At 37.6% G+C, this 27,013-nt stretch overlaps 1 protein-coding gene across 25 annotated transcripts in view; it reads left to right on the top strand.

Moving 5' to 3' along the window:
* The window catches only part of ADGRL2 (adhesion G protein-coupled receptor L2), a 161,188-nt gene that overhangs the window by 27,887 nt on the left and 106,288 nt on the right, over nt 1–27,013 (top strand). For all 25 annotated transcript variants that reach the window (XM_064428497.1, XM_064428495.1, XM_064428512.1 and 22 more), the window contains one exon: nt 5,200–5,372. In XM_064428497.1, the coding sequence (XP_064284567.1) occupies nt 5,300–5,372 (73 nt within the window). In that variant the 5' untranslated portion in view covers nt 5,200–5,299. The remainder of the gene's footprint in view (nt 1–5,199; nt 5,373–27,013) is intronic.

Genomic DNA, 27,013 nt, shown 5'->3' with positions numbered 1-27,013 from the left:
GCTACCTTTTGAGCATTAAATTGCTTTAATGAAAAGGAAGTATTTTTTTAGCCATTTTAGGTGGATCAGAGCCTTTCCTTTCACCTTGCAGTATGCAGCTGATTTCATTGGAGCAGATCAGGCATTGGTTGTTTGTCATAGGTAGTAGAAGGAGGCTTACTAGATCAGCAGTCTTGATTGTTGTCAGGGTTTTTTTTTTTGTAAGGTCTCATAGCTAAAACTCATAACCAGATTTTCTACAATCTGGTACTGGAGCACTAATGTGCCATTATTAATGTAAATCAATTTTTGAATTAGCATATTGAAAACTTAGGAATAACTCATGTTGAATGCATCTGAAGACATGTTTGATGTTGAAAACTAGAGCTGGATCTCACTGCAGATATGTAGAAAATGGTAGCTCTTGGATCATAAACAGTATTAGTCTCATTTGAGGATTTTACTAATGCGGCTTAGACAGTTTTACTAATCACACTTCACTAATTAAATTCTTGTGTTGCAGATTATAGTAAGTTTAACTTTTTTTTTTTTAAATTGGGAAAGCCTCATGATGGGAAAGCACATGGACACATGATTTCTCAGGAGACTAAGTAGTCCATTATATTGTATGAATATATATCTATTCACCCTTGCCTTCTCTGCCCCCTCCTTTCCTCTGCAGAATGGCTCATATATATTACAGAATTACTCAGTTTCATAAACTGGGTTACGAAAGGCAGTGGGGGTGCTGCATGTGTGGCAAGGTAGGTCACACAGGATTTATGAGGATTGCCTGGTCCTGCTAGTTCCCTGGCAAGTATGAGCTGTGCAGTTATGCCTGATGTTCCTTACCTCCGTGTGCCTCATCATCTGTAAAGCTAGTACAGATTTTATTTCTGTAATAGGGATGTTAAAGCTTCACTGAGGTTGCAAGTGCTCTGTGGTGTTTCTAAAATGATTTGGAAAATTAAGCACTATACTCTAAAATACATCAGCATTAGTCTGAATGACTTTTAGCTAAAGAAAAACATCCTTGCTTAGCTGGAAAGATCTCTGTGTTCTCCTTTGTCTTAATTGCCTGAAAAGCTGGATAGAACAGGAGGGAAAAGGCAGCTTTTGAGCATGCTGTGTCAGTTGTCCGGAAGCTCTTAAAAGACCCTTTTTTGGCTTTGAAAATAAAACCTTGGGAAGGTTAAACAGAGTAGAGTTGGGACACGACAGTCTTTTAGAGGTCTTTCTCTTCAAAGATAAAAGTATTTCAAGGAGCATGCTTGGAGCAGCTTTCTCTTATCTCTGGGGTGCTCTTGAGCAATGTTGTGGGGAGAGGGATGGCCAGCAGTGGCATGTATTCTGCAGCGGTCCTGTTCCGTCTGTGAGCAGTTTCAGAAGCACAGAAGAACAAGGAATCGAGGCAGGGGCACTGAGATATTCGGGACTTGGAGCACAGCCTATGAATACAGTATGAAGAGATGCCCAGTACCTTTGCAGTGTTACAGGTTTGAACATTAACATTTCTATTCCTGATCTAGCCTTCTTTGACAGTGGATATGAGAAGAATCTTAACAAGGTGAACCACTCTACTTCCAGCAGGGGGTTGTTTTTTTTTTTTTTTTCCTGTGGGAGATTGCACTATGGCCCAGAGGTAGGGATTTAAGTTACAACTGAAATTTTCTGGGCAGCTTTTATTGCACTCTGAAATTCAAGCAAGATTTTGCTCTAGGGAGTTTCTCTTTGCCCCACCCACAGGCTGAAGCAGTCAGCGATGCAGAGAAAATGTTTATTAAGGTCTGAGGGGAAATAACTTATTTGCACAGGACAGCCACTTGCTGTGGTCTCCTCTTTCTGTTTAAAAAGAAGTAACTTAATACATCTTTTCCTGCTTCTACTGGTTTGGTTTGGGATTTGTTGTTGTTGTGAGATGCCACCGACAGTCTCTGTATCACTGATAGATGGATGGTCAGGAGGATGTGGCTGACAGCAGTCTTTAGTCCGAGTGCTCTTTGGCTCCAGCTCATGTCTGGATGCCTTTCTCAGGTTTAGCTTTTGTTATGCTGATGAATGGTTGGAGCTGCACGTTCTTTTACTCAGAGCCACACAGAGATTCTCAAATACAGAGGCTCCATTAAAATTTGTTTGCTGTGAACACGTTAACTTATTCAAAATAAAAGAAGCAACCCCAAATCCAGTTGCATCAGTTTTCAAACACAGTTTCATTTTTTGGGGGGTTTTTAGATAGACATGTGTTACTGATAATCTGGTAGGGGCTGGTTAGTTTATTTTGAATTCTTTTTGCAGCAGCACACTGAATTAAATTCTATGTCTGTAGCCTACAGCAATCTAAAGAGAACAATATATTTCCAAAACACTTAAAATTGTTCTTTATAGCGCTTGCAATTTCTTCTTATTTGAGTAGTTTGTGCTGGTTTTGGTATTTCAAATGCATCAATATATTTGTATATATTGACTGTAGGTCCTTATAAAAGTGACTAAGTCAGTTTAGAAGGTCAAGAACTCTACTCAATTGAAAAAAACAAAAGCAAAGTCTTTGGCATACATTTTGCTACTATTTCCTAGGGAGATGCTGGGTCTTACCGCAAGTGATGCTTTGATTATTGGTTTTATTTTTGACATAACTCTTTCCTCCCTGCTCCAATTAAAAAAGGCCCACAAGGAAGTGATGGCTGAGGATGATAAAGCACAGGGATGTCACTATCCAGTTGAAGCTGAAGAAAGCTATCTCAAAACTTGAGAGTACAGTGATATGTTATAGAAATAATGATAAAAGTTGAGTCTCAGGAAGTCCAAATCTTCTGGGCAGACTGGGAGCAATCAGGAGGCTGATTTAATTTCACTTTTAGCCATTATTATTCATCATCTATTTTCCTGGATTATTCTGATTGCTTACTGAAATTACGCTGATTAGTCTGTAGTGTGTGTGGAATAGTTTTATGATTTTTCCTTTGGGTGCTACAGGTGAAAAATTAATCCAAACTCTTCCCAAGATTCTAGCTGAACTATCTCCAGGGCTTTTTTTTTTTTTTTTGGAGATCATGGTGGCAATTTTTTCTTCTTAGCTCAGCAGGAGCTCCTTTGCAATTTTAATTTCTGCTGAATGCAGTGCATCCTTTGTGGAGTTTTAGATTTATTTTCTTTTAGTTACAAAAGAGTCTCAGGCCAGTGTAAAAGACCTAGAGCTGGAGTGTGACTGTGTCCTCATAACCACTTCGGGGTCCTCCTGTGTCACCATCTGAATTCAGGTCACACCTTGTACCTCAGGGCACATGGGTGTGTGCCAGGGGGAGCCATGCTGTGTCCATCCTGCACTCCGTTGGCTGTTGCCTGCTTCTTGCTGAAATATGTGTGGAAAAAAGTACTTGTGACTGAAGAGCACCTATCTGTTGTTGAAAATTGGAAAAAGGGTTCATTTTTATATATCAATAAACATTAAATCATATGGTCTCAGTTGTCAGTTTTCTTTTGTTTCCCTGTGTGAAGAATCACAAGCAAACTTGTATTGTGAGAGGGATGCCTCCAGTTCTCTTAAAGAGGAGCCAAGTAAAGAAACCTCCTTGGCTATTTAATAATCTCCACAGATACACTGACTTCCCTGAGAGCCAGAGAAATTGTTCCGTAATGTTTTCTGTTAATTCCCATCTTTCTGTCCTGGTGGGAAAAAATGAGTGTCAATTTTGTTGCTGTTTGTGTGCTCAGGGACCAAACTTTTATCATTGATTAGGATTAACATTAACTAATACACATTTTCTATTTGTAAAATTTATCAACATCTTGTAGAATTTCTGTATCTGGCATTTTGTGCTCTTCATCCTTTCCCCTTCTCCTTGCTAAAAGGGTAAATGTATTTTTAAAGCCCTTAACATGCTCTAGTACTCATAAGAATCATAAGTGGCCCTTGGATCCTGCCACTTAAATTTTTACACAGTCATTGTTACATGATTTTAAAGTAACATAATTTCAGATATCTCAGCAATATGTCTACACAGTCCTGTTTGTTCGTCCAAGCCAATGTGACACCGGGCTCAGCCCTTTGCATCCATGGTTGCTGCAGTGTTCAGTGTTCTCCAGAGTTGTTTCACATGTCTGTAATATGTTGAGCCAGCTTTCTACTTTCAAATAAACTGTTCTTTTCTGGATATTAATTTTTCTTTAGCTTCCCAAACTCTAGTAGTCAGGGCTGAAGCATGACCTAGCTTCACACAGTGAGATATGGAAGAGGATGTGTGTAGTTACTCAGCTGGCTGGTGAGAGAATAGAGTCATTAGCAAAAGGGAGCACTCTGCTGTCAAATCTTCTACCACAGCTACTGCACTCTATCACTGTAATTATATTTTTCAAATGCAAATGATAGCTTGAAGAATTCTTCCTTTGGTACATCGTTTACAGGAGCAGTTCAGTTCGTATTTCTCAGTAGGAGACAAATCTTGTCTGAGGCTAAGGACAGAAGAAGGTCTCATCCATTGTTTATTCCCTTTTCTCTGAAGATGTTTATTGTGTAGAAATACAGCTAACTGTGCAGTGATATGAAGAGGCTGCCTCACCAAACGGCATATTTTGTCAGCAAAGCAGCTGCTACTGCCTCTCTCATCCGAGGAGAGCAATCTTTGTGTAGCATGAAGGGAACGCCAGAGCCGTGGCAGGGAGCAGACCTGCTCGGCCTTCCTGCTGAGAGGAGTTGCTGTCTTGTTCTCAGCAACTCCACGTTTCAAATCCTGCCCCCAACCCCCAAATATATAATACATATTATATATATTGTAAGTTATAATATATAGTGCCCTAGATTTAATTTTTCTGTGGTTCTTTGAGGTAGAGAAATGCAGGTTGTGTCAGATGTGTGGAGTGAGAAAAGCTTAGCCAATTCATCTCCAGATCCAGTTTCTTATATTCAGTGCAAGTGTTCTCCTGTTCGGTTTTTTTGTTTTTTTTTTTTTTTTCCATGTGTCTTAGTGCAAATACATCAGTAACACTCACGCTTTCAACTTTAACACGTATCATTATTTGGCATTGTGCTTAGTGATGATTGACCTTGAGAGATTACATCCCAGAACCCTGCCAAATTCCCAGCTACAGTGCAGGCACACTCTCAGTTTTTACTAAATATTTCCATCTCCGTGTGAAGTAAAATTTGGTGTTCCAAATTATTGGTGTTCACGTACTGATAGATTTTTTTTTTCTCCTTTTCTTCCAAATCCTCTGCTACTCCAGGTATGAAGATGAATAATGCAGACCACTGGTTTCGATGATGCTGGGCTTTTATAACTGGATTCATTAAGGAATACAAAGAAAATTCTTACAGGGATCAATAATGGTGTCTTCTGGCTTCAGAATGCAAAGTTTTTGGTTTCTGCTCATTATCAGCTTCCTGCAGTGTACTGAAGGTAAGCTTTAGTTTATTTTTTACTTGGGTTTTCAGATGAGTTAAATGGACTGTACAATTAATTTCTGTTAGATAACTTGAAGCTTGAGGATGACAAACTAAATGTAGTATATTCTAGGCTTAATTTATAAGACTCAAATTGTCCTTTTTAATGAAGAAAAGAAGAAATTGGTTTTTTTTAGGTTTGGTAGTGTCGTATGTTGAAATTGAAATGCAATGTTCAGGCAAGTGAAGTATTAATAGACTTGATTGGTAGGTGCCTTATTTTTGTATTCTTCCTCTTTATCCTTCCTTTTCCATTCTCATTGCACAAGAAATGCATGGATATGTTAAATGTGATATAAAACAACTAAATGAAAAACCCATTTTACTTTTCTAATTTCGCTCACTGAAAACGAAATGGCAAACACTTCATTAAGATTAGTGCTATGCAAGTTAAATTTCAGGAAATAAAACTCAAAGTTCATACAGAAATAGCATCTACTTGAAAATATTTTTGCTCTTTTTGGAAAAAGGAAAAATACTTCACTGCTATCAAATGTGTTTAAAATAGATGTTAAATTAAAGTGATGAGGAAGGAAAAAATTTTTTAAAGAGGTTGCATTATCTATTCTTTATCTGTTTTTTTTTTTTTTTTCATAAAATCCAGTTAGTCTATCTCCCCAGCTGTTCTTGTGGCCCTTTTAATAAACAGAGGAACACAAATGAATGAAAAGGAAAACATGACTTAGGAATTTTTAATTGCAAATATTTGTATAGAATTTGAGGCTGGTTTTGGGTGTGAGCATTTTAATTGACTAGATTTCAGGTGAAAAGATTGGTTTAGTAATAAAATAGCATCTCCATGCCATCTCACATTATTCAGTAATTGATGTATAATATACAGAGTTCCTTGCTGCATCTTTGTCATGATCTCACCAGTTTTTAAAGCAGGTACGCACGTTACTCTGTCAAAATTCCCTGAATTTTAAGGTCAGATTTTCAGAAATACTTCTGGAAAGCTACCCTGCCTCCCCCTCTCTTTCTTCGTAAATTTATATAAGTAAAAAGGAACTATTACAGAAATAAAAAATCCCTAAAAATTCAGATATTTTCTGCAGCCTTCCACGCTCACTGCATCATTTCCAAAGCTTTCTTCCCAGCCTTGCCCAGCTCGGGCCGTGCTGGCAGACAGCTTTGCCGAGATGGGCTGTTCATCTGCATGTGTGAACACACACATCTCAGGGAGCGCCTCCTCGGAGTCCTCCTGGCAGTTTCTGAACTTGGGGAAGTCTCATTTCACTGAAATAGCTTCCACAGTCAGTTTCCCATCCCTCCCCTCCTTCTCAAATGCTGCCAGGATGTAGTAGAAAACTGAGCAGATCTGAGATGTTTTCATGCTTGGTGGGACTCCTGCTCTGGGAGATGCTGTACTCGCTGCCATCACAGTGCCTGTCCAGGCTGGGGGCTTGGCTGTAATCCTACTTGTACAGGACAGTAAGTACAAACAGCTGGAATAGAAAATGCTTTCCAGCCTCCTTCGCAGGTAAATGTGGATTAGGAGATTGGAGTTATAAACAGAGTTATAAACTTTGTGACTGGCTGGTTTGGTAGTAACTGGTGCTAATTAGAAATGCACTTACATTGCAAAAGTGGTTGCACTAGGTGAAACCTAAGGTGTAGGAAGTTGAGACATCTATTTATGGGGTTTTTTCTGAACTTTTAAAACACTAAGGTTTTTTAAAAAAAATATTATTGCAGTTGTTTCAGATCTCTCTAATTAATGCATTTTACAAACATTCAGGTGCTTGCAGTTCATTGCTGTGTGATGGTTGAAAACATTTGAAAGCAGACGAACAACTTTCTGTGGTTTGGTTACAGTTGCAAACAGCAAGTTGTAAAACATGTTTTATCTGCTGAGTTTGGAAAGGGAAAAGTCAACTGAGAACTTCTGCAGATTGAATTTTTGCCATTTGCAGAAAGTTAATTTTCATTGTCATCTGTAATATTTCAAGTTCATTTTGTTCAGTCCCTGTTTTTCTTGCTTTTAGTAGCCAGTAGCAATCTTTTGATGCTTCAGTTGTGAATTTACTTTTTTAAAGTCTATACAAGAGCTGCTTTTTCAGCTAAAAGAAACAGGGAAGGAAATTGGGAGCAGATAACAGAATCATACCAAATTAATTGTAAATTCTTAAAATAAATGAAATACTGTGGCTCTGTATACTGGAAATGAATATTAATATAAAGTTGGCTTCCAGCCACAGAAGAAAAATGAATACTGCATTATTACACTTTCTCACAAAATTACATTGCCTTCTGCTTCAGTAATAAGAGATGCCAAGTATAACATGCTTTAGTAGCACTTCATGCCTGGAAGTACGAACATGAACAAAGGTTAAAATAAGAGCATCTAACTTTTGCTAGAAATAAGAAAATCTTTAATTCTCTTGCTTGGAACGTAGTTTTTTTTATAGAAATCTGATGTGTACATGAAGGTTGTTGCAGTTACTGGGAGAGATAAAACCTGGCTGAATTCCCTGCTGTTACATTTTAATGTTTCTGTACAGTTTAATGGAGAGGAAGGAGGGGAAATTATTCTGGGTGTGGACAAGTGATTCATTTATTCATATAATGAAACATTTTCCAATCAAGAAAAGCCTTTATAACTCTCACAGCCTTAACTTAACCTCACCAGGGAATTAGCAAGCAGGCACAGTTATACAAAGGCTGTAATTTTCTTTTAGTGTTGCCTATCCAAACAGGAATCGTATCCTCAGATAAGAAGGTCTTGGTTTTGCTTTTTTTTTTTTTTCCTGGCTATGCAGTCCAGATGGGAAAGCTTTTGAAACAGTCCATTCCTTAAGGTAAAATGCACCTGGAACAGACACGTGCCGACAGCTGGACAGGAAAACCACACTAAGTTATTATACACTGCTGGTACATCTGATCAACAAGAAGTCAATACTGTTGTGTTTGTTGTTACTGCCATCAACAGCAAGCATTGCAGCCCTAAATGAGGAAGAGGCAACAGCCTGGAAAGATGAATGAAAAGCTCAAGTCATGAGCTGGAGTATTATTAATCTCATTTCTGAAAGTTATTTTTCTGACACTTTTTCTAGCACATTTTATATAGGCATGTCTTTCAAACTATGGTTCTATTGCAAAGACAGACTGAGAGGACTGCCTTGGGAAGCAGTTTGGCTCAGCCTTGGGCCTGGCCTGGGGACTCAGGGCAAAGCAGAGCTCCTCTGCACTGTGCCAGAGCCCCTGTCTGTCCCATGTCCCTGTCTGTCCCACACCATAAGGAGAGGATTCCTGCTCAGTCTTATGCACCTTTACTTACCCATTTCCTACAAACTCTAGGAAGTTAATTACTTTTGACACCACCTCTTTTTTCCCCCTTTTTTTTCCCCCTTCCTAATTAGGTGAAATCACTAACAAGTTAAAAATTATCTGAGAAAATAAAGAAAGCCAGAGAGTGAGATCACACACGTCTTGTTTCCATAGCAAAGCAGAGTAGAAAGCATATTATATGTATTATTGGTTTCTCTTCAAGCAAGTTAAGACAGATACACTAATATGCATATGAAAAAAAGATGTCAGAGCTAAACATTCTGGTGTAGATTGGTTTTTGGACTGTACAGGTTTCAGTATTTTAAGCTTTATCTTGCTTACAAAGTCCACCTTTTTGACTAGCTTTTGATGCTGTTTGTTCTTATTCTTTTCTGCTGCTTGAAAAGCACAAGTGCCTGGGAAGTGCTGAAATAATTTTCTTTGCTAACATTCTATTTTAACCAAGGTTTAATACAATTTAAATCCATTTTATTATGAATTATTATCTATGCTTTGTCCAAAGAAAGAAGCATCATGATTTCATTATCTATTTAATTCTGTTTTCCTAAATGGAATTAATGTTATTTAAAGAAATCCAGCTTGTCTTTGCTTCTGAATGTTTGTTTTAATGAGTGTTACACTGAAAAGGATATATTCCTGTAAATTCCAGCTATGCCAGCCAAAGAGCTGAATGCTGAGTTGGAAGCAGTTCTAAGTGCATATTCAATGGCAGTGCATTTACTAAAGAAAATGCTAAATACAGATAACATACTTTGGGCCACTACAAAGATATTTGCTATTTTAGTGTATTACTCCAGCTCTTCAGCTTCCTGTGAAGCCACTCAGACATGGAGTGTCTAAGGCGCATGGCACAGGTACTGAATTAACAGTAAATGCATGTCAGCTTTACTACATGCTCACTGGAAGTATTAGTAGGACTTTGCCCAGGATAAAAATGATAAAAAAACTGGTACCATGCCCTTGAGTAGAAATCAACTTCTGTTAATTAGTGGATTTAGGTCCTGCAAGGAATGAAATCCATTATGAAATCACACCAGAGCAAAGAGGAGCACTGATTTAATTCTGGCCATGGAATTTATCACAGTGAGGGCTCAGTCAGGCCCCCAGTTAGTAGGAACCACTTGGTTTACAGAGGTTGCAAAGCATCCATGAGCACACCGAGCGCGCTAAGGCCAGACTGGTATTGCCCACTCTTTGGAGGATCACTTTAATAAGCTTAATGCTATCTTTATTTATATCATGTATACCTGATATTGTTTAGGATTCTTTAGCAAATGGGGTTTTTTTCTTAGTTGGTTAATGCAGATTATGCAGAATTTTTCTGAAGAAAGCAACTGCTGCTCTGGGTCCTGTTTCTGTCCTGAAAGATCATGCCATTTTTCAGTGGGATTTTCTGGTGCATACATATCTGGGACATCTCTTTTCTTTTCTGATAGAGGGCCAACATGTCTTCTAAAGAGAAAATTTATCTAAACAGCAAGACCAAACTTCTTCTTAAAGGAGAACGTCTGTTAAGCTTTTCAACTTCCCAAAAATAGAGACTGACAGACTGCCCAGAAAATCCAGAGATGTTTTAACATACTGGCAGTGAATAGCCTTTTATATATTCCCACAGTACTGAGGTCTGCAGGATTCTATGCTGTAACATTACATTTTTGAAACCAAAGCAATGCTATCACTATTTCAAAATGTGGAAGAACTGTGTAGAAGAATGCATAAAGAACCATTTTAAATACTGTACTTACATTTAAATGAAAACTTGCTAGGAAGCGTTAGCGTAGGAGTCTTACAGTTTAAGCAAAGAAAAGAGTATAAATGCATAATTACTATGAGATGAGTAATAATATTACTATTTTGATACTCTGTCTTCTCAGTTACTGAAAAACATTGTCCTTTATGAGGGGAGATTTTGCATATTTTTGGGCTCTGTGTTCAGAAGAAAAAACCCCTGTAATGTGTAAAATGGTAGAAGTGCAGTGTGTTGTGCTGAGGGCAGATGCTGTATTTTTAGAGCCCTCTAAGCTGCTGCTGGAGTTTACTGTCTTTGGTTGCTGTAACCTTGGTGGGCCTCAGAGGTGAGGTGAGCTGTGCTGATGTCCAGGGCAATTGAGGGGGTTTATTTAACCTTCAGCTGACCTGCACCAGCATCGTTGCCTAAGGTGCTTTTCTTTGTTAGATGTAAATCTGGGAATGTTTTAGATCCCTTTATTATAAAGGGACCTTTGCAGGAATACAGTAGCAGATTTTGGGCATGTCTTTTAAACAGCAAATGGGCTTTATTAGTAGTCTACTACTAAATATAGGAAAACATAGTTTATTTTTTATTGAGTTGTATTTTAAAAATCTTTAATTATTTTTAATTTCTGGGGTTTTTTTGTTGAGTGGAAGAATGCTGCTTTTCTTAGTAACAAGTTTTTCGATATAGTTTTAACATTGTTTTATACTGTACTTTCAGATCATAGTGTAAAACCTGAGTATAACTGCCTAAAGCATCCAATATCAATGAATGCTTCAGCACTTTCTTATTGCATTTAGTGTCCTTATGATCAGATTATAAAAATTATCATAAAGTATAGTGATTTTAGATTTAGTATTTGTTGCCAAGTTCTACAAGCACAAAATGGGTTTTATATTTGCAAGTAGATCCATTGATGCCCGTGGTTTACCTCTGTGAGCAAAACGCACAGAAAGTCATAGTCTGTGCTAATTGTATATTGCATGGATGGATGTCTTGATAGCAGGAAGCAAATGTAGGATGAAGGCACTACAGAGAAAGGACTTACACAAATGGCTCTAAAATATGTTTCATGTATGTGCCCACTTCCGTGTTTGGGCTAGCGTTCCAGATTGTGTTACATGAGGAAGAAAAGACAAAACTATCCACAGAGAGAGATTCCTGTCTTGTCCATCCATGCTCCCATTATAAAGGCATTTAATAGTATAGGAGCTCCTAACAATGGCAAAGACACACTTGAAAACTGTCAGACATTTAGCAGTGATTAACTGGTATCATCTTTATTCATCAGTGTTGTTTTTGTAGAAGAATATTTACAGTTGCTCCTTTTGATATTTTTTGTTTGTTTATTCATTATGTTTGCATTGATACTTTATATTAAACTCAAGAATACTGGATGCTTTTCCAATTTTTTCTCAGGAATACAAAATTTTTTATATTTTTATCACAGGGTATATTTGGTATGTGTGCCTCTATAGATGAGCCATACCTGAAATCCACAGACATAGTATGGTAAATTGAATATGCAGTTCTTTTTGATAGTAGAAGCTGAAAAAATCCTTTTGTGTGAGCTGTTCTACATTTCTGCTGTTCCAGAGTCTCAAACTACTCTATTGGCTTTCAAAACCCAACTGTGCTGAAGCTCTGTGTGTTTCTGTAATCTCTACCTCCTTGCTTTCATTTGAAGTATAAAGAAATGGAGCTGTATGAATGTCAGCTCTGTTTATGACTCCTTTCAGTCAGGGAGACAATTCATCCATGTCCCAGTGACATTAGGGTAAGCCAGGTAGTTGTACTTGAGGGTCTTGCCAGTGGTAGAGGAGATTCCCTGCTTGTTCCTTCTGAGCTTGGACCAGTCCAGGTGGTTGGGAATGTTTAATTCTTTTTGTTTTCTCAATTTATCCTAGTATCATAATCCCTGATGTTTTCTCGGTGTATAAAAGATGTGTGGGGGAGACTAGTTGAGAAGCAAAATGAATTTTTTTTTTCATCTGTTGCCTGAGCAACCCATACATGTGAGAAACCCAGGGGGACCACATAACTTTCAGTTGTTGGATACAGCACTCGGTGAGTTTTATGAGGGATCTTGTCGATGGAAGGAAGGCTGGCTTTTGTGTTCTCCCTTGTCAGGGATTTTGATGTCTCTCTCAGGAGTTGGGTAGTTTTGTTCTCTTCCAGCAGAAAGTACAATTAATGCAAGGTGCTGTTGGAGCAATTTTCTTGTTAAATTTGAATTAGGTAATTCATTTAGGAAACCTGAGAGGAAGCTGACACTGAAACCAGATTCGCCTATGTGCTGAACAGTTGGAAAAGCAATGGGAAATGTTTGCCTTTTATAGGCTTCAGTGCTGTTTCATGTCGCTTCTGTTTTAACCATCTTTTGAATGAGCTTCACTCAGATTTTCCTGTTTGCTGCTGGTCCTGTGCCTGTGATTAGATCTGCCTTGCACTGTATTTCTCCCACTGAGCTACCCTGGTTCATTTCGCTCAGGCTTGTGAATTGCCTCTAATTGCACAATGTTACTAGAATTAAGTGGCTCTTTATTCTGCAACATTGTAACATTTGCCATTGAAAGTCTATTGGAAAAGTCTGTGTTCTAGCTGGGCACTGATCGTGCTTTTTAGTGGCTTAAGATAAATATGCTTTTAGTAAACAAAACTGAACAGTTTGTTGCTTACGCTTTTGCATCATTTAATTTGCAACAGATGAAACTGGCATGCGTGAAGAGTGAAGCACGGAAAGTACTAGAGGGCAAACGGGTGGTTTGTGATGTGGATTATTACCCATAAAGATGGATAGGGTCCACAAAACATCACTTCATGTATTAATGCACCAGCTGGGAAAAAAAAAAATCTTATCGGCATAATATATCATGCATACACTGCATGGTTTAGGCCTTCAATTCAAATCCTGCTCAGTAATCTTCTCTGTCTTTATTCTAGTCTGAAGATCTATATATGTATATAGATCTTCCTAGATATAAAAAGCATCTGTACACTTTTAAAAATTCACAATGCAAAAAGGCTGGAAGTCATCCATATGTAAACTGTCTTGAAGGATTTGTGATACATTGTTTTGTTCTGCAGCGTAAAGTGAGTGCTGACAGAAAAACAGCCAGAAATACATCTAACCAGCAGTCTTTCCTTTAACAGTTACAAAGTAATCTAATAATGTAGCAATTATTTTATGCTTTATATGTAACAATATAACATTTTGCTGTTCAAATTATTTGAAATTTCACGCTGATAAATCAACAGAGTCCTGACTCAGTCCTGAGAACAATTCCTGATGTGATATTTAGTCTTACCTCTCTGATGCATTATTTTCTGGCTCTTAGTTTTGTCGTGGATCCATTTTAACTGTATTTCTATGTTGCCTTCTTCTTACAAAAGGTTTTTTGAAGTATGAAGAAAGACTTCCTGAGTATTTGCTGCTAAAAAGTCGTCATCGTGTTGTTATTTGTAACAGACTCAGTGATTCTGATTTTATTTACCTCAGAGACTCCATCTATTTTGATTCTTTTTATTCCCTTTTTTATATGGCTGATTAAAAATAAAATAGAAAAAATCTAGTGACAATAACTGGGAAAAAACTAGTAAAGAAATTTTTTGGTCAAGGTATGAATGATTATGAAATAATCGAAATTCATTCTCTTGATCCTCTTTCCACCTGGAGTAAAGGATAAGGTTGTAACAGAGGAAAAAAAAGTGCATTTAGAAGCATTCAAGGATGTTAAGCAACAATAAAACTCTGTAACCATTTAAATGACAGCAGCTGACTATTTGAATTAACTTTGTGTTTGACTTAATTTTGGGGCCTAATTATTCCTAACTTACGTGAGTAGATTTCAATTATACAATACTGCAGGGATTTGTAGCTAAGGCAACTAAAGGAATCATTTTACATAAAGTACTTTTGTTCAACTGATTAGGCAGGTAAAAATGGAATGATAGAAAATGGGAACTCTTGTCTGATAAGGGCCAGTGAATTGTTACCAGTGACACTATGAAGAAGTAACACAAGGAAATCTCATTATTAAAGATCTTGAAAATTTTTGGCAACATGTTTATATCTTGATAGGGCCGTGTTAGTTATCTGTTCACAAGCAATTCACTGGAGTATTTACAATATCTCTATCAGTAAAAAGACAGTGCATATTTTTGTGATGCCTTGGTTTGGCCTGCATGAGGTGGCTATTTCTAGAAGCTTGTTAACTAAAAATTTTTTTCTTAGAGGGACTTTTTAATATGTATTTATTTATGCCAGTTAAGCATTTAAATGGGCAAAAGATGCTATCTTCATTGCTTGATACTTAATGTTTTAGACATAAAATCATTTTTAGACATACAATATATCTCCAACATCCCACTTATTTAGAATTACTGTTCCATGAAAATAGTTCTCAATTACACTACATTCTTAAGATAACCTGGGGGAATTAAAAGAGAAGGAGGTATTGGAATAAAAGCCTCTGGAATCAATTCCTGTTTTAATGCCCACAAACATATATACCCTTCATTGGGAATTAATTTTTCAGTAAATCATGTGTATAGTTAGATCTTAAACCGGGGTAGTTTTATGCATAGATAGATAGATAGAGATACGGATACAGATACAGAGAGATATATTTTGACAGTGTGAACATATATGCTCAGTTAAAATTTCCTTTTTATTCTTTGAGCATTTATAAAGTCATGCCTCCTAAATTAGATCTGCAACACAAGTAGGTGTTTCCTTTGGATGATAATAGACTAACTTCCCTAGATTTAGAATGCTTAATTTTGCTTTCCCTCCATTTTCCAAGCTCAACTTTTTTTAGTTTCCTCAACCAAAGTATTGAAGGTTACAAGAGTGCTTATTCTGCTGACAACACAATAGCATGTCTGCAACCTAAACTATTAAGTCTGTTTTTAGAGCTGTCAGCTTTGCCCATGTCACTTGAATATACACCTAGACCTTACAGTCAGATACTTTAGGAGAAGCACTGCAGTTGTTTTCTGTGTTTGTTGTGTTTAGGAGGTCAGAACTTGGAGTGCCTCTGATGAGGTTGATGGAAGGCTTTGATGCTGTTTAAAGGGAGAAAAAAAGCCCCACTCATAAAGCATATGTTAAAATGTGTAACACAATTTCTACATTAGATCCCAAATAAATGCTTAAAACAATACAATCAGACAATAATAAATGCATCTGTTTCCTCCCTCTTGACAAACTCCAGGTTTTTGTTGAAAATTTGTATTTTTGATCATATGTCTGCTGTTAACTTATTAATGTTACACGCTTTCAATTAGTACTGCTGACAAGTTATTTGGGAAAGTCTCTGGAGCATGGGGAGATGTGTACAGCTTCTCTGTGTCTGGTGTTTGCTTTCCAAAGTGAAAGCATTAAGATTTAATTATCAGAAGATGTTTGCAGTAGGCAGTGTGCCTTGGAAAACCCGTCAAGGGCGAGGCTGCAGGTGCCCTCCATGCAGCTGGGCAGGGGGACACAGGGGGACACTCCTGACATCACAGAAGGTCCCTGCACACAGGTGGGGTCAGCCTGGGGACACAGAGCTGCAGGATTGCCACCTGATGGTGGGAGGAAGTGCTGACTCCTGCTCTGTCCCCCCAACAGCTCCCTTGTGGTCTCTCTGGCACCCCTGTGATGCAGGAGGCAGGGCTAGCAGGAGACAGCCTTTCTTCCTCTTTTAGGAAGAACTTTCCCCCAGCCTCTTCCCTGACCCACGTCACCCGGACATTTGTCATCTGGGAGAGGTGTAGGTCATGTCGGAGTGCTTCACCCTTAAATAGATAAAAAACCAGTGAGATCTGTGCATCCACTGAAGCTTGGGAAACCATTGTGCCAGTTGAATGGGCATTTTCCATATGGAAAACTGGTCTAGAACGTGCCATTCTTTGTTGGAGTACAGTGCCAGTTTGACACTTTATGTGATTAATATTCCTTTGTGGGACTCTGTCATTTAAAGTCAGAGTATCTAGAGCCTCATTCTCCTTGATTTACTTATGAAGAGGGTGAAGGGTATCCCAAATTGTCTGCAAGGGTTTACAAGTGCAAATATGAAGACAGCCTCTGTGTCTTTATAAGGGTGTGGTGAGTAGATCCAGAGTTGCATCTGATTTCTGTCCTGCAGAGAGGAACAAGATTTTTCCAAAGGGCTCATTTCCCAGATAAACTAGCCCTTGCAAGACTACTTTAGGGATTTTAAGAGTACTTTTACTTTTTTTTTTAACAGTACTTTTACTGGAACAGAAATTGCCTCGTTATATCTCAGTCCTTCAGAATTTTTTCTTTCACTGGTAGTCAGTACTGAAAGCCTCAGAGGAAGATGCCAAAATACTTAAAATGCACAAAATAGCCTGCTTAGAGTGTACATTTCTTAATTATCCACTGTCATTGAGTACCAGGAGATATTTCTTGACTCATTGCTTAAGATTTGAAAAAGAAGTATTTAAGTTTGGGTTTTGGAGTGCATTACTGTGGCCATGAATCTCCTTGTCTTTTGTTAACTTTACTTTTCAAAGTCATTAGCACAGAGCATATTTCTCCATCTCTCACTTCTCAATGCATTTTCAGATCATTTAAGGAGTATAGTAAATAATACTGCTGCCTTGTAAATTTTGCCATCCTGTTCCCTCCCTCCACCTTCTCCATCATCCTTTTTTGATGATTAACACCACTTCACAGACCTCAGCTGTGCAGAGGAAATCATTCTGCTTCTCTGCATTGTCTTGCTTAGCCTTGGTTACTCACCTAATTCAGCAAACTCATCACTTCTCACACAAAAGAAACTTCCTACTTTTGTTGTACTTAAGAAATTTCTGGTTGTGAGATCATTGGAAAGCGTTTTGGAAAAAAAAACACCTGTGAGTTTAAGATGTGTACAGAACACAGGCATGGAAAAAATAAAGAGTCAAGAGACAAAGCCAGTCATAATTTGCCAGTTTGTTTACTTTTATATATTGGTAAAAGTCATACTGCTAGATACTTTCCTCTAATTTTGCAGCACAGCTATAAATTTTGCTATATGTAATTGCAGCAAACTTTTTCTGCTCAGCAATTTTTTTATTCTTGCTGAGCAAGTAGTGTGGTTATATGAAAAATACTTTTATATATAAATTTGGTTTACAGATGTTTAAGGGCTATAATTCTCCCTTTAAAGTCAAGCTTAATTTTTTATATGTTTTTTTAATGGAAAGATTTTATGGCCAACACATGCCCCATGAGAAAAGGAAGACGTTACAGATGGTCCAGAGTAGAGGGTCTGTTTCATACATAAAAACTTCATGTCAGCATTTCAACAGAGCAGTTTCTTAGGGTATCTCTGTTATCACTGACACTTTCACATTGACAAGCATATGGGATGTAGTGCTGAATGTGTAAATTGAAATGATCACATCTAGCATTTCCCTGTACCAGGTGCCAGCTTGCTGCTGCAGCTCTGCACTTAATGTTGAAGGAGGAGTGCTAGGAATAGTTTCATTTGCTAATTATCTCTTATCTCCAGCACATAGTCCTTGGGCAAACAGCTTACCCAGGTGTTTTTGAGAACACCTATCTGGACAATGCAGGACTGCAGGTGGTCCTGTGGTGACAGTACAGAGTGCAGAACATGTAAGAAATCTCCATCCATCTGTGCATGAGGGGGTTTTTTCTCTCTTTTTTTTTTTTAAGTCTTCAGTGAGGAACAGAAGATAAATTTGTGAGAATTTTTCTATCCTTATAAAGTTTGTGTGAAAAGCAGAAGACTGCTATTCCACAGCCCAAGAAAAATGTGTGCATGTGTATGTTACATTTGAGGGGTTTGTGATAACAAACCTGATTGTCCTGTCTTGTGATTCCAGTGGAAAGGAAAGAATGTACATGCCAGTGAGAGTTTTGCAAGGACCTGCAAGTTAAAATAAATAAAACCTGGTGATTTAAGGAAGAGGTAGAATCTAAATTGCCTTTCAGTACTCCTTTTCCAGGATCCAGTTTAACAAGATTATATAATTTTACTAATAACACTTTGATCTGTCATTTACACAGAAAGGCAGGCTTTCCAAAGCATTTGCCTTACATGTTCTTTTTGGGCTAGACTTAATCACTTGCAGAACTGATAATATTTTCTCATTCTTTAAAATTTCACATTAGAGTCTTATGCTTAATAGGACTGTGGTTTGAGTACAGAATGTTAAAAGGAACAATTTAATTCATAATCCAGTAATTCAGACAGCTAAATTATCCCTCCCTTTCCCCGATATTTATTAAAATGAATCCAAAGAAACTTCAGAAATGTTGCTGTCATCCAATTACCCTTTTAGGTTTCTTTATTGGTGTACAGAACATTCTTTACTATGATTAAGTGCAACATCTGTTTGTTTATGATTTCTCCTTGCATTTTTCCACCCTTCTTATAGGAGTTACAGTTTTCATTCTTAGGTGTTCTATACAGGCTAAAATAATGGTGTTTGCCCATGAATCTGACTGAACTGAGCATCTCAGTTGTATATATTTGCCCAAGAAAATTTTATTTGTAGCTGCACCTCTACACTTGTTTTTTCCTTGCCTCTAGTTTTTAATATTTGCTAGCACTCAGAAGGTGTTACGTAGCAACTTGTTAATTAAAGAAAAAATGTCCCACACCTAGCAAACAAAACCAAGGGAAAAAACCCTCCCCAAAACCAGCCCAAAGGGAAAGAGAACCCCCAGCCTGTAGTCCCAAATGGAAGGAGGCTGCAGAAATACCTGAGCATGCAGTTATTGTATGCAAATCAGGCGTACAATAACTGCCTTAAAACTGGGGGTGTGGGTTTTGTGCCATGGAGTCGATCTCTTCTCTTTGCGTGTCTGAACTGCTGCCAGGGCACGTTCTGTGCAGAGGTCAGTTTGCTTCACGGGCTTGGGGCTGCAGTGTCCCAGTTTCTCATGGGGTTCAGTCCCAGGAGCTCTCTGCCCTGCCCTGCAACTGGGTTTTTCCTCCTGCAGCCCAGCCTGGGCTGCTGGATCCCCCAGCCCCGGGGCCCTGTGCTGACAGCAGCTGGGGCTTGGCCCCCTTCCAGCACCAGCCTGGGTTGTTTCCAAGCCCTGGGAGCGGCTAGGCATTGATGGGGACATGCAGTGCAGCTTTAGGATGGATCAAATTAACTCTGAAACTATTTCCTCAATCTCCCGTCACTGTTCTAGTTTTAACAGAGCTTCAGTTTTCTGTCATAAGAGCAGGGATTTTTAAAATGTTGATAATGCTTGGAGATGGAGGCAGCTGCTCTAGGTGCACGCTGTGGGTTCTTAGGTGTTACTGAAAGTGTGTTAATGGATACCATTAGGCATTGTACCTATATTTTAGGTGCCTAAAACAGTTATGAGACTGTGAGAGTGGTGTTTTACAACTCTTGTTTCTGCTGAAGTTCATTAACCTGAAGGAAATGGTTAAATAACAAAGACCAAAAAAGCATCTTGAGCCTAGGAATTTATTCCAGGACTCTGAAGAACTCATTTACCTTGTTCAAGGGGTCAGTTCTTTCTATGACTCCTAGACCAGGAAAAACAGGTTTTTTCAGAGAATACCTCCAGGCCAGGTAAGGCCCCAGACCTTTTAACTCTGATTTGCATTATAATGGCTTTCCCAGTCCAGGCATGAATAGACATCTGGGAAGCTGATCTGCTCATCCTGAAATAGCCTGAGCAGAAAGTCAGATCAGCCATTTCTCATTTCTTGTCTTTCTGCTATTTGTTGTAGCAGTTTTGTAAGTTTTACTGTGAGATTTATGAGCTCAATTCAAACTGAATTCAGAGAAAAGTGGACAAAACCGCAATCTTTTCACTTCTTTCCAAAACTCGCAATACAAAAGCATGTCTCTAAATTAAATAAATAGGAAGTATTTATTACTATATATTACTATTATTATTATTATTTATTCCTATTACTTATTAATTTCATAGTGAAATATTTTGCACTTGAAAAATATTAAGTGATTTTAAGAGTAATGTTCATGACGACATATTTTAAGAACAGTAGTTGTTAAAATTAAGAAAAAATTCTAATCATATTAAGCAAATTCAGTTTCTATATCCTTTCATTTAAATTTACCGCTTGCCATTAGTACTATGCTGTGTTATGTCTTATAACTCCAGCATAATGATTATTTGAAGGATAGGGGTTTTTTTTCAATTTTTGCACTGCAATGTGTGTTTCTTTTGGCTTTATACTTTCTTTTTGCTCTTCAGCTTTATATCATGAAGATTATTTTGAAGCATATGTAGGAGGAGATAGAGGTTGAGCTGCAGAAGTAAACTCTTCCATTGTTTTCATCATACTGGTATTTCCTATGGTCAACATGTAATCTCCTTTGTTCTGTCAACAGTCAAAAACTATTTAAGCACATTACTGTGCAAGTCAGTTCTATTTCAAGATATAGCTGTCCCTATTCTTACCTATTTTCTTATGATTTCATTATTTAAATGGTGAGCAATTGGTACCACAGGGATGACACTTTCTGTGCTCAGGTTGTGCTGTTCCCTGCAGAAGAGGCTGGATTCATGCAGAAGGCAATAGATCAGCTATTTTAAGAAACATGGACTGTATTATTTCACCTTTTAATATGGCATATTTTCTTTTACTGAATCTTAGTGGATCTGAATCTGAACAAAGGAATTGGTTATTACAACTGTAGCAGAATCACAGATTTGTTTTGTTTACTGTTTTCACTTAAGTTTCAGCTGGAGGAAACTGCATTTTGTAGTGAAAAGACTTCCCAACTGGTACAAAACAGTAATGGACAGGCAGTGTGGATGCTAGCCAAAGCACTAAAAAAGAGGCATTAGGCAATATGAAAGCTATGTATATGCTGAATATTTCTAAATATATGAGATTTATAATCTGAAGTTCTACATTATAGTAAATCTTGAATCTCATTTGAATGAAACATGATGCCCTGGTTCAAGAAGTGTAGTGTCCTACGTAATTGATTTTTTAAAAAAATAAATGTTTACCCCAGAAAGCAGAAGGGGGAAATATAAATTTCCATAGCTGTATTTGATATGACTAGTTTTGGAAATTCTGAAAGGCAGAGATGCCTATAGGAGACTTTTGATGGAAGGGAGAGGAAGGTAGCCCTAAGCAAGTGCTGTGAGCAGCCCTGGAGGGACTCCATCTTTAACAAAGGAACAGAGAAATGTAGCTGTGAATAACTCTCTGAAGCAAGTCAGCTGTGGGTAAAGGAGGAGCTCAAAAACCTGAGTACACCAAGACAAGGGCTAGGAAGGCTTGCTTGGGAAAGAAGCTCTACTTTTTTGCTTTTGTATTTTACTTAATTCTTTTCCGTTTTCTTATCAAGGAAGTGACCCTTTCACACCTCTCAATTTTTAAAAATGTTTACCTACCTAACCTGTACAGGGCATGTTCAGGACAGGGGATGACAGCACTGGGATGCATTTCCAGCTCAATTGCCAGCAGCAGCCTGGCAAGTGGGATTATGAGTGTCAGGCCAGAAAAAAATGTTCCCCTGGCTGATGCCTCACAGGCAGCAAGGTGCCCTGTTTGGCAAGAGGCAGATTTCAAGGAGGCAAGATGTTCCTGCAGGGCGGGAGGAAGAAAATGCTTCTTGTGCAGGAAAAGCTGCAGCCTCTCAGGCCAAGTAATTGCGTGTGAGAAGCTTTTGTAATGAGTAACATGCAGTTTCTCACATGGAACATCAAAATAATGGAAAACAAATATTACAGCTTTTCTAGTCCATTTTTGGACTAGAATATTTCAAAGGTGTCTGAGGGAGAAAAGCCTTTGTTCACCTACTCCAACGTTCAATGCAGCTTGAGTGGGGTTGATGGAAAACAAACAAAAGCACTTAGCCATATGAACACGATATACTTTTAAACAAAGAGTAAAAACAACTGAATTAGCTCTACAATTAAAATATGTCTGTAGTGTATTTTACATTGTTGGTGCTCTAAAGGGGTTAGAAATGGTAATATGTATCTTGTATCTCTCTTGAACCGGGTTGTTAGCTGTAATAATCTCGTGGAAGATCAGAACCCTCTCAATTCTTCATTGTCTGCAGGACTTTCATTTTCTCTCTAATTTCCCCTTCAGCTTTTTTTCCTATATTTTTGGCTTGTCTATAATTTTTAAAAAATATATTTTAAAACTCATGTATATTTGTTTTTGCAGTGTTTCCCTTTGGGGCAATTCTTAATCTCCCAGAAACATCAAAACGTTCAAGTTATTGTTGGTTTAGTGGCCAGTCAAGATAAGAGGCATTCTTTAGTGCATATTCTTGTATCTGTTTTTCCCCTTTCACCTAGGAGGATCCTGGATTTCTAGAAAGGTTTGGAGTTCAGGTTACAGATGTGTTCAGCTGCTGCTCTCTGCCTCCCACCAGCCTACCCTATTTCCTTGCCAATTCAAACAGCACTTTCCAGATTTTCTTAATGAAATTCAGTTCACCTTACTCAGCCTAAAGTGAGTAGTAGAGGGATGTATTAATTTAGCCTAGAAACTTGATTTGTGAGTTATCTCAGTTCTATCAGCCTAGGTACTTGTTCAGACTTGGATCCAAGTCACAGGAGAGGAAATTTCTTGCTGGAAATTTTAACTGCAATTGCTAGGCATAGCTAGCATTATCAAAATATGAAAAATTAGGTTGTCTCATTGCTCTTCACTTTACAGAGGTGAGAAGTGTGTCAGCACCTGCCCAAAATGAGAAGTCTTTAAGATTGGGTTTATTTTTTTTTATTGGTTAAATTTAATCTCTTCCCTAGGTGCTTATTAGTTTTTGCCTTTTTTACCTAAGACTCCTACTGAAATAAATAGGAATCCATGCTGTGCAACTGGGGACAGTGCATGGCCCTTTGGAAGTGTTTTGCTGTAGGGTCTCTACTGCTGTGGTACAAGTCTCATAATATGAAATACATAGTCTGCATTTTAAAACATAAGAGAAGTGAAAAAAAAAAGACATGGCTATGAAGTTGGGGTTTTTTTATCTGCATGGAAAATGTGGCTCTCTTGTTAACACTGTCAATGCAGTTAGTAAGGAAAAAAACTGGCTGAAACAAAGATATGTATCAGTAAAATTCAAAATAATTGGCATCAAGGTAGTAAAAAAATAGTCACTGAAATGTAGCTTATTTTTAAAATTAAGGCTTTGAAGTTTTTTTTAAAAGTGTGGTTTTTATTTTGACATAATTATATACATGTTACCAGCATTTCAGTGAAGACGACATTTCCTGAAACAAAACACATCATTTATAAAGGCTGTTGAAAACTCAGCTCTCAAATTATTCTGACTTCAGTGGTATGAATTACACATATAGGCAGAGCCTTTAACATAAAATGACTGCGGCACCGGCATCATCTTTCATCTCCTTTGCCTGCCCTGTCTCACACTCACTGCATCGCTTTGAAAGGTCAGATCTGTTAGTGTAAATGGTCCTGTACCCCACTACAAGCAATAGAAAGGAAAGGCAAAGAATCTCTGTTATGGAGGATTATCAGTGTGTTGCTTTGTCTATATTTCAGTAATTAATTAAATTATTCAATCCTTCAACTACTGACTGTAAAAAAAAAAATAATCTGAGATTATACTCATTTGCGATTGAAATAAGCCAATGTGACCACTTAAAAAGCATGTTACCCTTCTCTCCATCCCTGGGACCTGTTTTCTACTTTAGGTTGCCCCTCCCTACAGAAATGTGGTCTGAACCATAATCAGTTATGCAGCATGGGTGATCCACTAGCATTAAAAAAAAAAGAAAAGTGAGCACGCACCACAAAACACCTAGCCTAAACAAGGGAGGAGCAGCAAAGATGAAAGGCAAAGCCTTTTTTTCACCCTTTTTTTTTTTTTGTGGTGATACTTGTTTCTGCCATTTGAAAATATGGCCTTAGTCTTTTTAAGCTCCATTTGTAGTTGGAGAACCATATTTTCCAAAGCAACAGGATGTAAGAAGAAAAACTGAAGGATAGAATCCATGATGTTTTTACTTCCACTTTTGGGAGGAAATGAGAGATTTTTATTACTCTTTTTATTTAAGGAGAAAAGTAGAGCCCAGGTTGGATTTGATGTTTTAAGTATTCCCTTGCTTACAGTTTTGAGGTATTATCAGTTTTATAGGTGGATTTAATTTCCATGGAGTAAAATTGTGCTAATTTCAACATGTGGCAGGCTACTGTGATGTTATTTCTTTTGCTGTTTTACAATTTCTTTTTCTGTTCTACTGCTTGATTACTTTTATTGTAAACCCACAAAACAGCTGGCATAATGCAGAGATTAAAATTACACTTTTACAAGAATGATGAAGTGTTAAACTACTTTTACTCTGACATTTTGGGCGGCTAGATTTTAATTATTTGAGTAAAGTTGTTAATTCAGCTCAATAAAAGCCATATCCACATGATAGATGTAGATGTCAAAATGCCACAAAGGGTTCCCTGCCTTTGATTAGAGGTGTTACTATGAAGTTAAACCCAGATTACAAGAGCATCTTAAATTCTATTGATTCTGTCATCCTTTTTTCTAATGTGCTGTTCAAAATCAATGTTTAAAAAAAAAAGAAAAAGGCAAAGAATGGCACTATATTCCCCCCTAGACCTGCTGGTTTCTCTGTAAGTTACCAAGAGACAGTCTCTACGTCTTTCAGTCAAGAAAGAACTCAATGAAACAGGGATTTACTCTGACTCGGCTGTCTTGCTTTAAGTTTCATTTTGTTATACATGCTTCACCCATCTTGGGACGTTGTATTGGAGTGTGTGCTTGGGGGATGCAGCTGTCAAGCATTATTTCAGATAAACAGAGCCCCAGCTACATCCTATCAGAGAAACTGTCCAGAAAATCAGATACTGCCTCTTTTGAGGTTGGCTTGACTTTTGCTTACACGAAGCACAAAAGAGCTTACAGAGAGGAAACACAGTCCTTGGCACATTTTGACTAGTTGCAAATTCATGAATACTCTGTATTCTGTCTTTGTTTAAGGCTTAGTCCTTATGACCCCGAGGTTCAGTTACTCCCTTCCCTTTCCATTACCTGGCAGCTTCTTTTCTCAGGGAGATAACAATGGTAATTCTCCTATGCAAATTCGGCAATTCTTAAAGGCAGGATTGTTTGAAAAAGAATCGGTAGTATTTTAGGAATAAGAAGAGGTAAAGAAAGAAGAAAGCTCTCGGTGTAATGGGAGTAATCTTGCAGAGGACAGGTCACACAAAGTGGTTGCACCTTTTCCTTTTAAGTGTGTCTTCCAGTGTGTTTTGTTTGAACCTTAAGGGCATAACCTTCTTAGCAGCAATAGTTAAAGTTCACAGCTTATAGGATAAATACACCTATCAACCTTTAGCATTTGAACACGGAAGTGCAGTTAAGAAATGTCTACTGTATTGAGCAGAACATTTTACTTCTAGCATTGTGATTCTCATCTTAAAATTCTTTATCTTGCACACCAGAATAAAAATTGGAACCAAACTGAAGCCAGTTGACCCTGTCCTGCCTACAAGTAAAACTTCCACCGTGAGATTTTTTCCTAAAAGTAAAGATTAAAATCATCTTACTTTACTTATTAAAAAAATTATTTTAGATAGAAATTCTTCAGAAATATAATGTAAATGTTATGTTCTGTGACTTGACATTTATTGCATTTCAAATTTTATGCTTCAGATGGATGGCTTAAATAGGAATTAAGACAAAATGGGGTTTTTTTCCCATTTAAGTAGTTGCTGGAAAAGAGGGAATAGTCTGAAAATACCATCTTGTAATCTTGAATTAGAATGAGTTATGCCAAGTAGCTGTGGAGGCCATTTAGTATTTCAGAAACACAGCAGGGGAGCTTTTTTAAAAGACATAATTAAAAACAACGGATGATATAGGCTGTTATGGATCTTAGGTCCCAGGCTTCCTGAATAATTTTAAGTTCCTCTAAAATACCTCTTGCTGTGGTTGCCTATTTGTGTGATATTTCACTTTAGTCAGTATATTTAAATGTGGGGGTTTCAGTAAGTTGCAACCATGTTGGTCATTTCTACATTATTTTTGTTAAATATTGTTTGTTTGGGCTTAGATAATAAACCTTTTGAGAGAACTGTTCAGCAACTGTTTGGATAATCTTACCTTAACTAAGAGACTGAGCCTTACCAAGGTATGTGAAGTTACATCTATTGTTATAAATGACAAAATTGTTTAACTGAATAAAGGTCAGTATTATTTTTTTCACTAGTTGTCAAACTGTACATGAGTTGTTTGCAATCAACTCTACTGCTTTAGGCACAGAGAACTGTGCTTTAAAATAATTCTGCAATAAAATAGCATACACAGGGACACAACTGAAATTTCATTGTAGTATCAGCAGTTTTAATAGGGACTGTAGTATTGGAGGAAAATTTCTTTGCCACTAGCAGTGAAGATTAATGGGAATCTTTAAAATATAGAGAACATAAACGCATGCATAACATTTTCAATAATATAGCAATATTCCCGGAAAATGTTAAATGGAATTTTGAATTGGAGCCTTGCTTTCCTTATTGCAGTGTTGATCTGCAATCAGTATATACTGTCCTCTGAATTCCAGTGACACATTCACTGCTGCAGACGTGGGTTAGGACTGCTGCGACACCGAC

Source organism: Passer domesticus, chromosome 7 (genome assembly GCF_036417665.1).
Source record: "Passer domesticus isolate bPasDom1 chromosome 7, bPasDom1.hap1, whole genome shotgun sequence".
Taxonomy (NCBI): domain Eukaryota; kingdom Metazoa; phylum Chordata; class Aves; order Passeriformes; family Passeridae; genus Passer; species Passer domesticus.
This window is presented reverse-complemented; position numbering and strand designations above follow the sequence as displayed.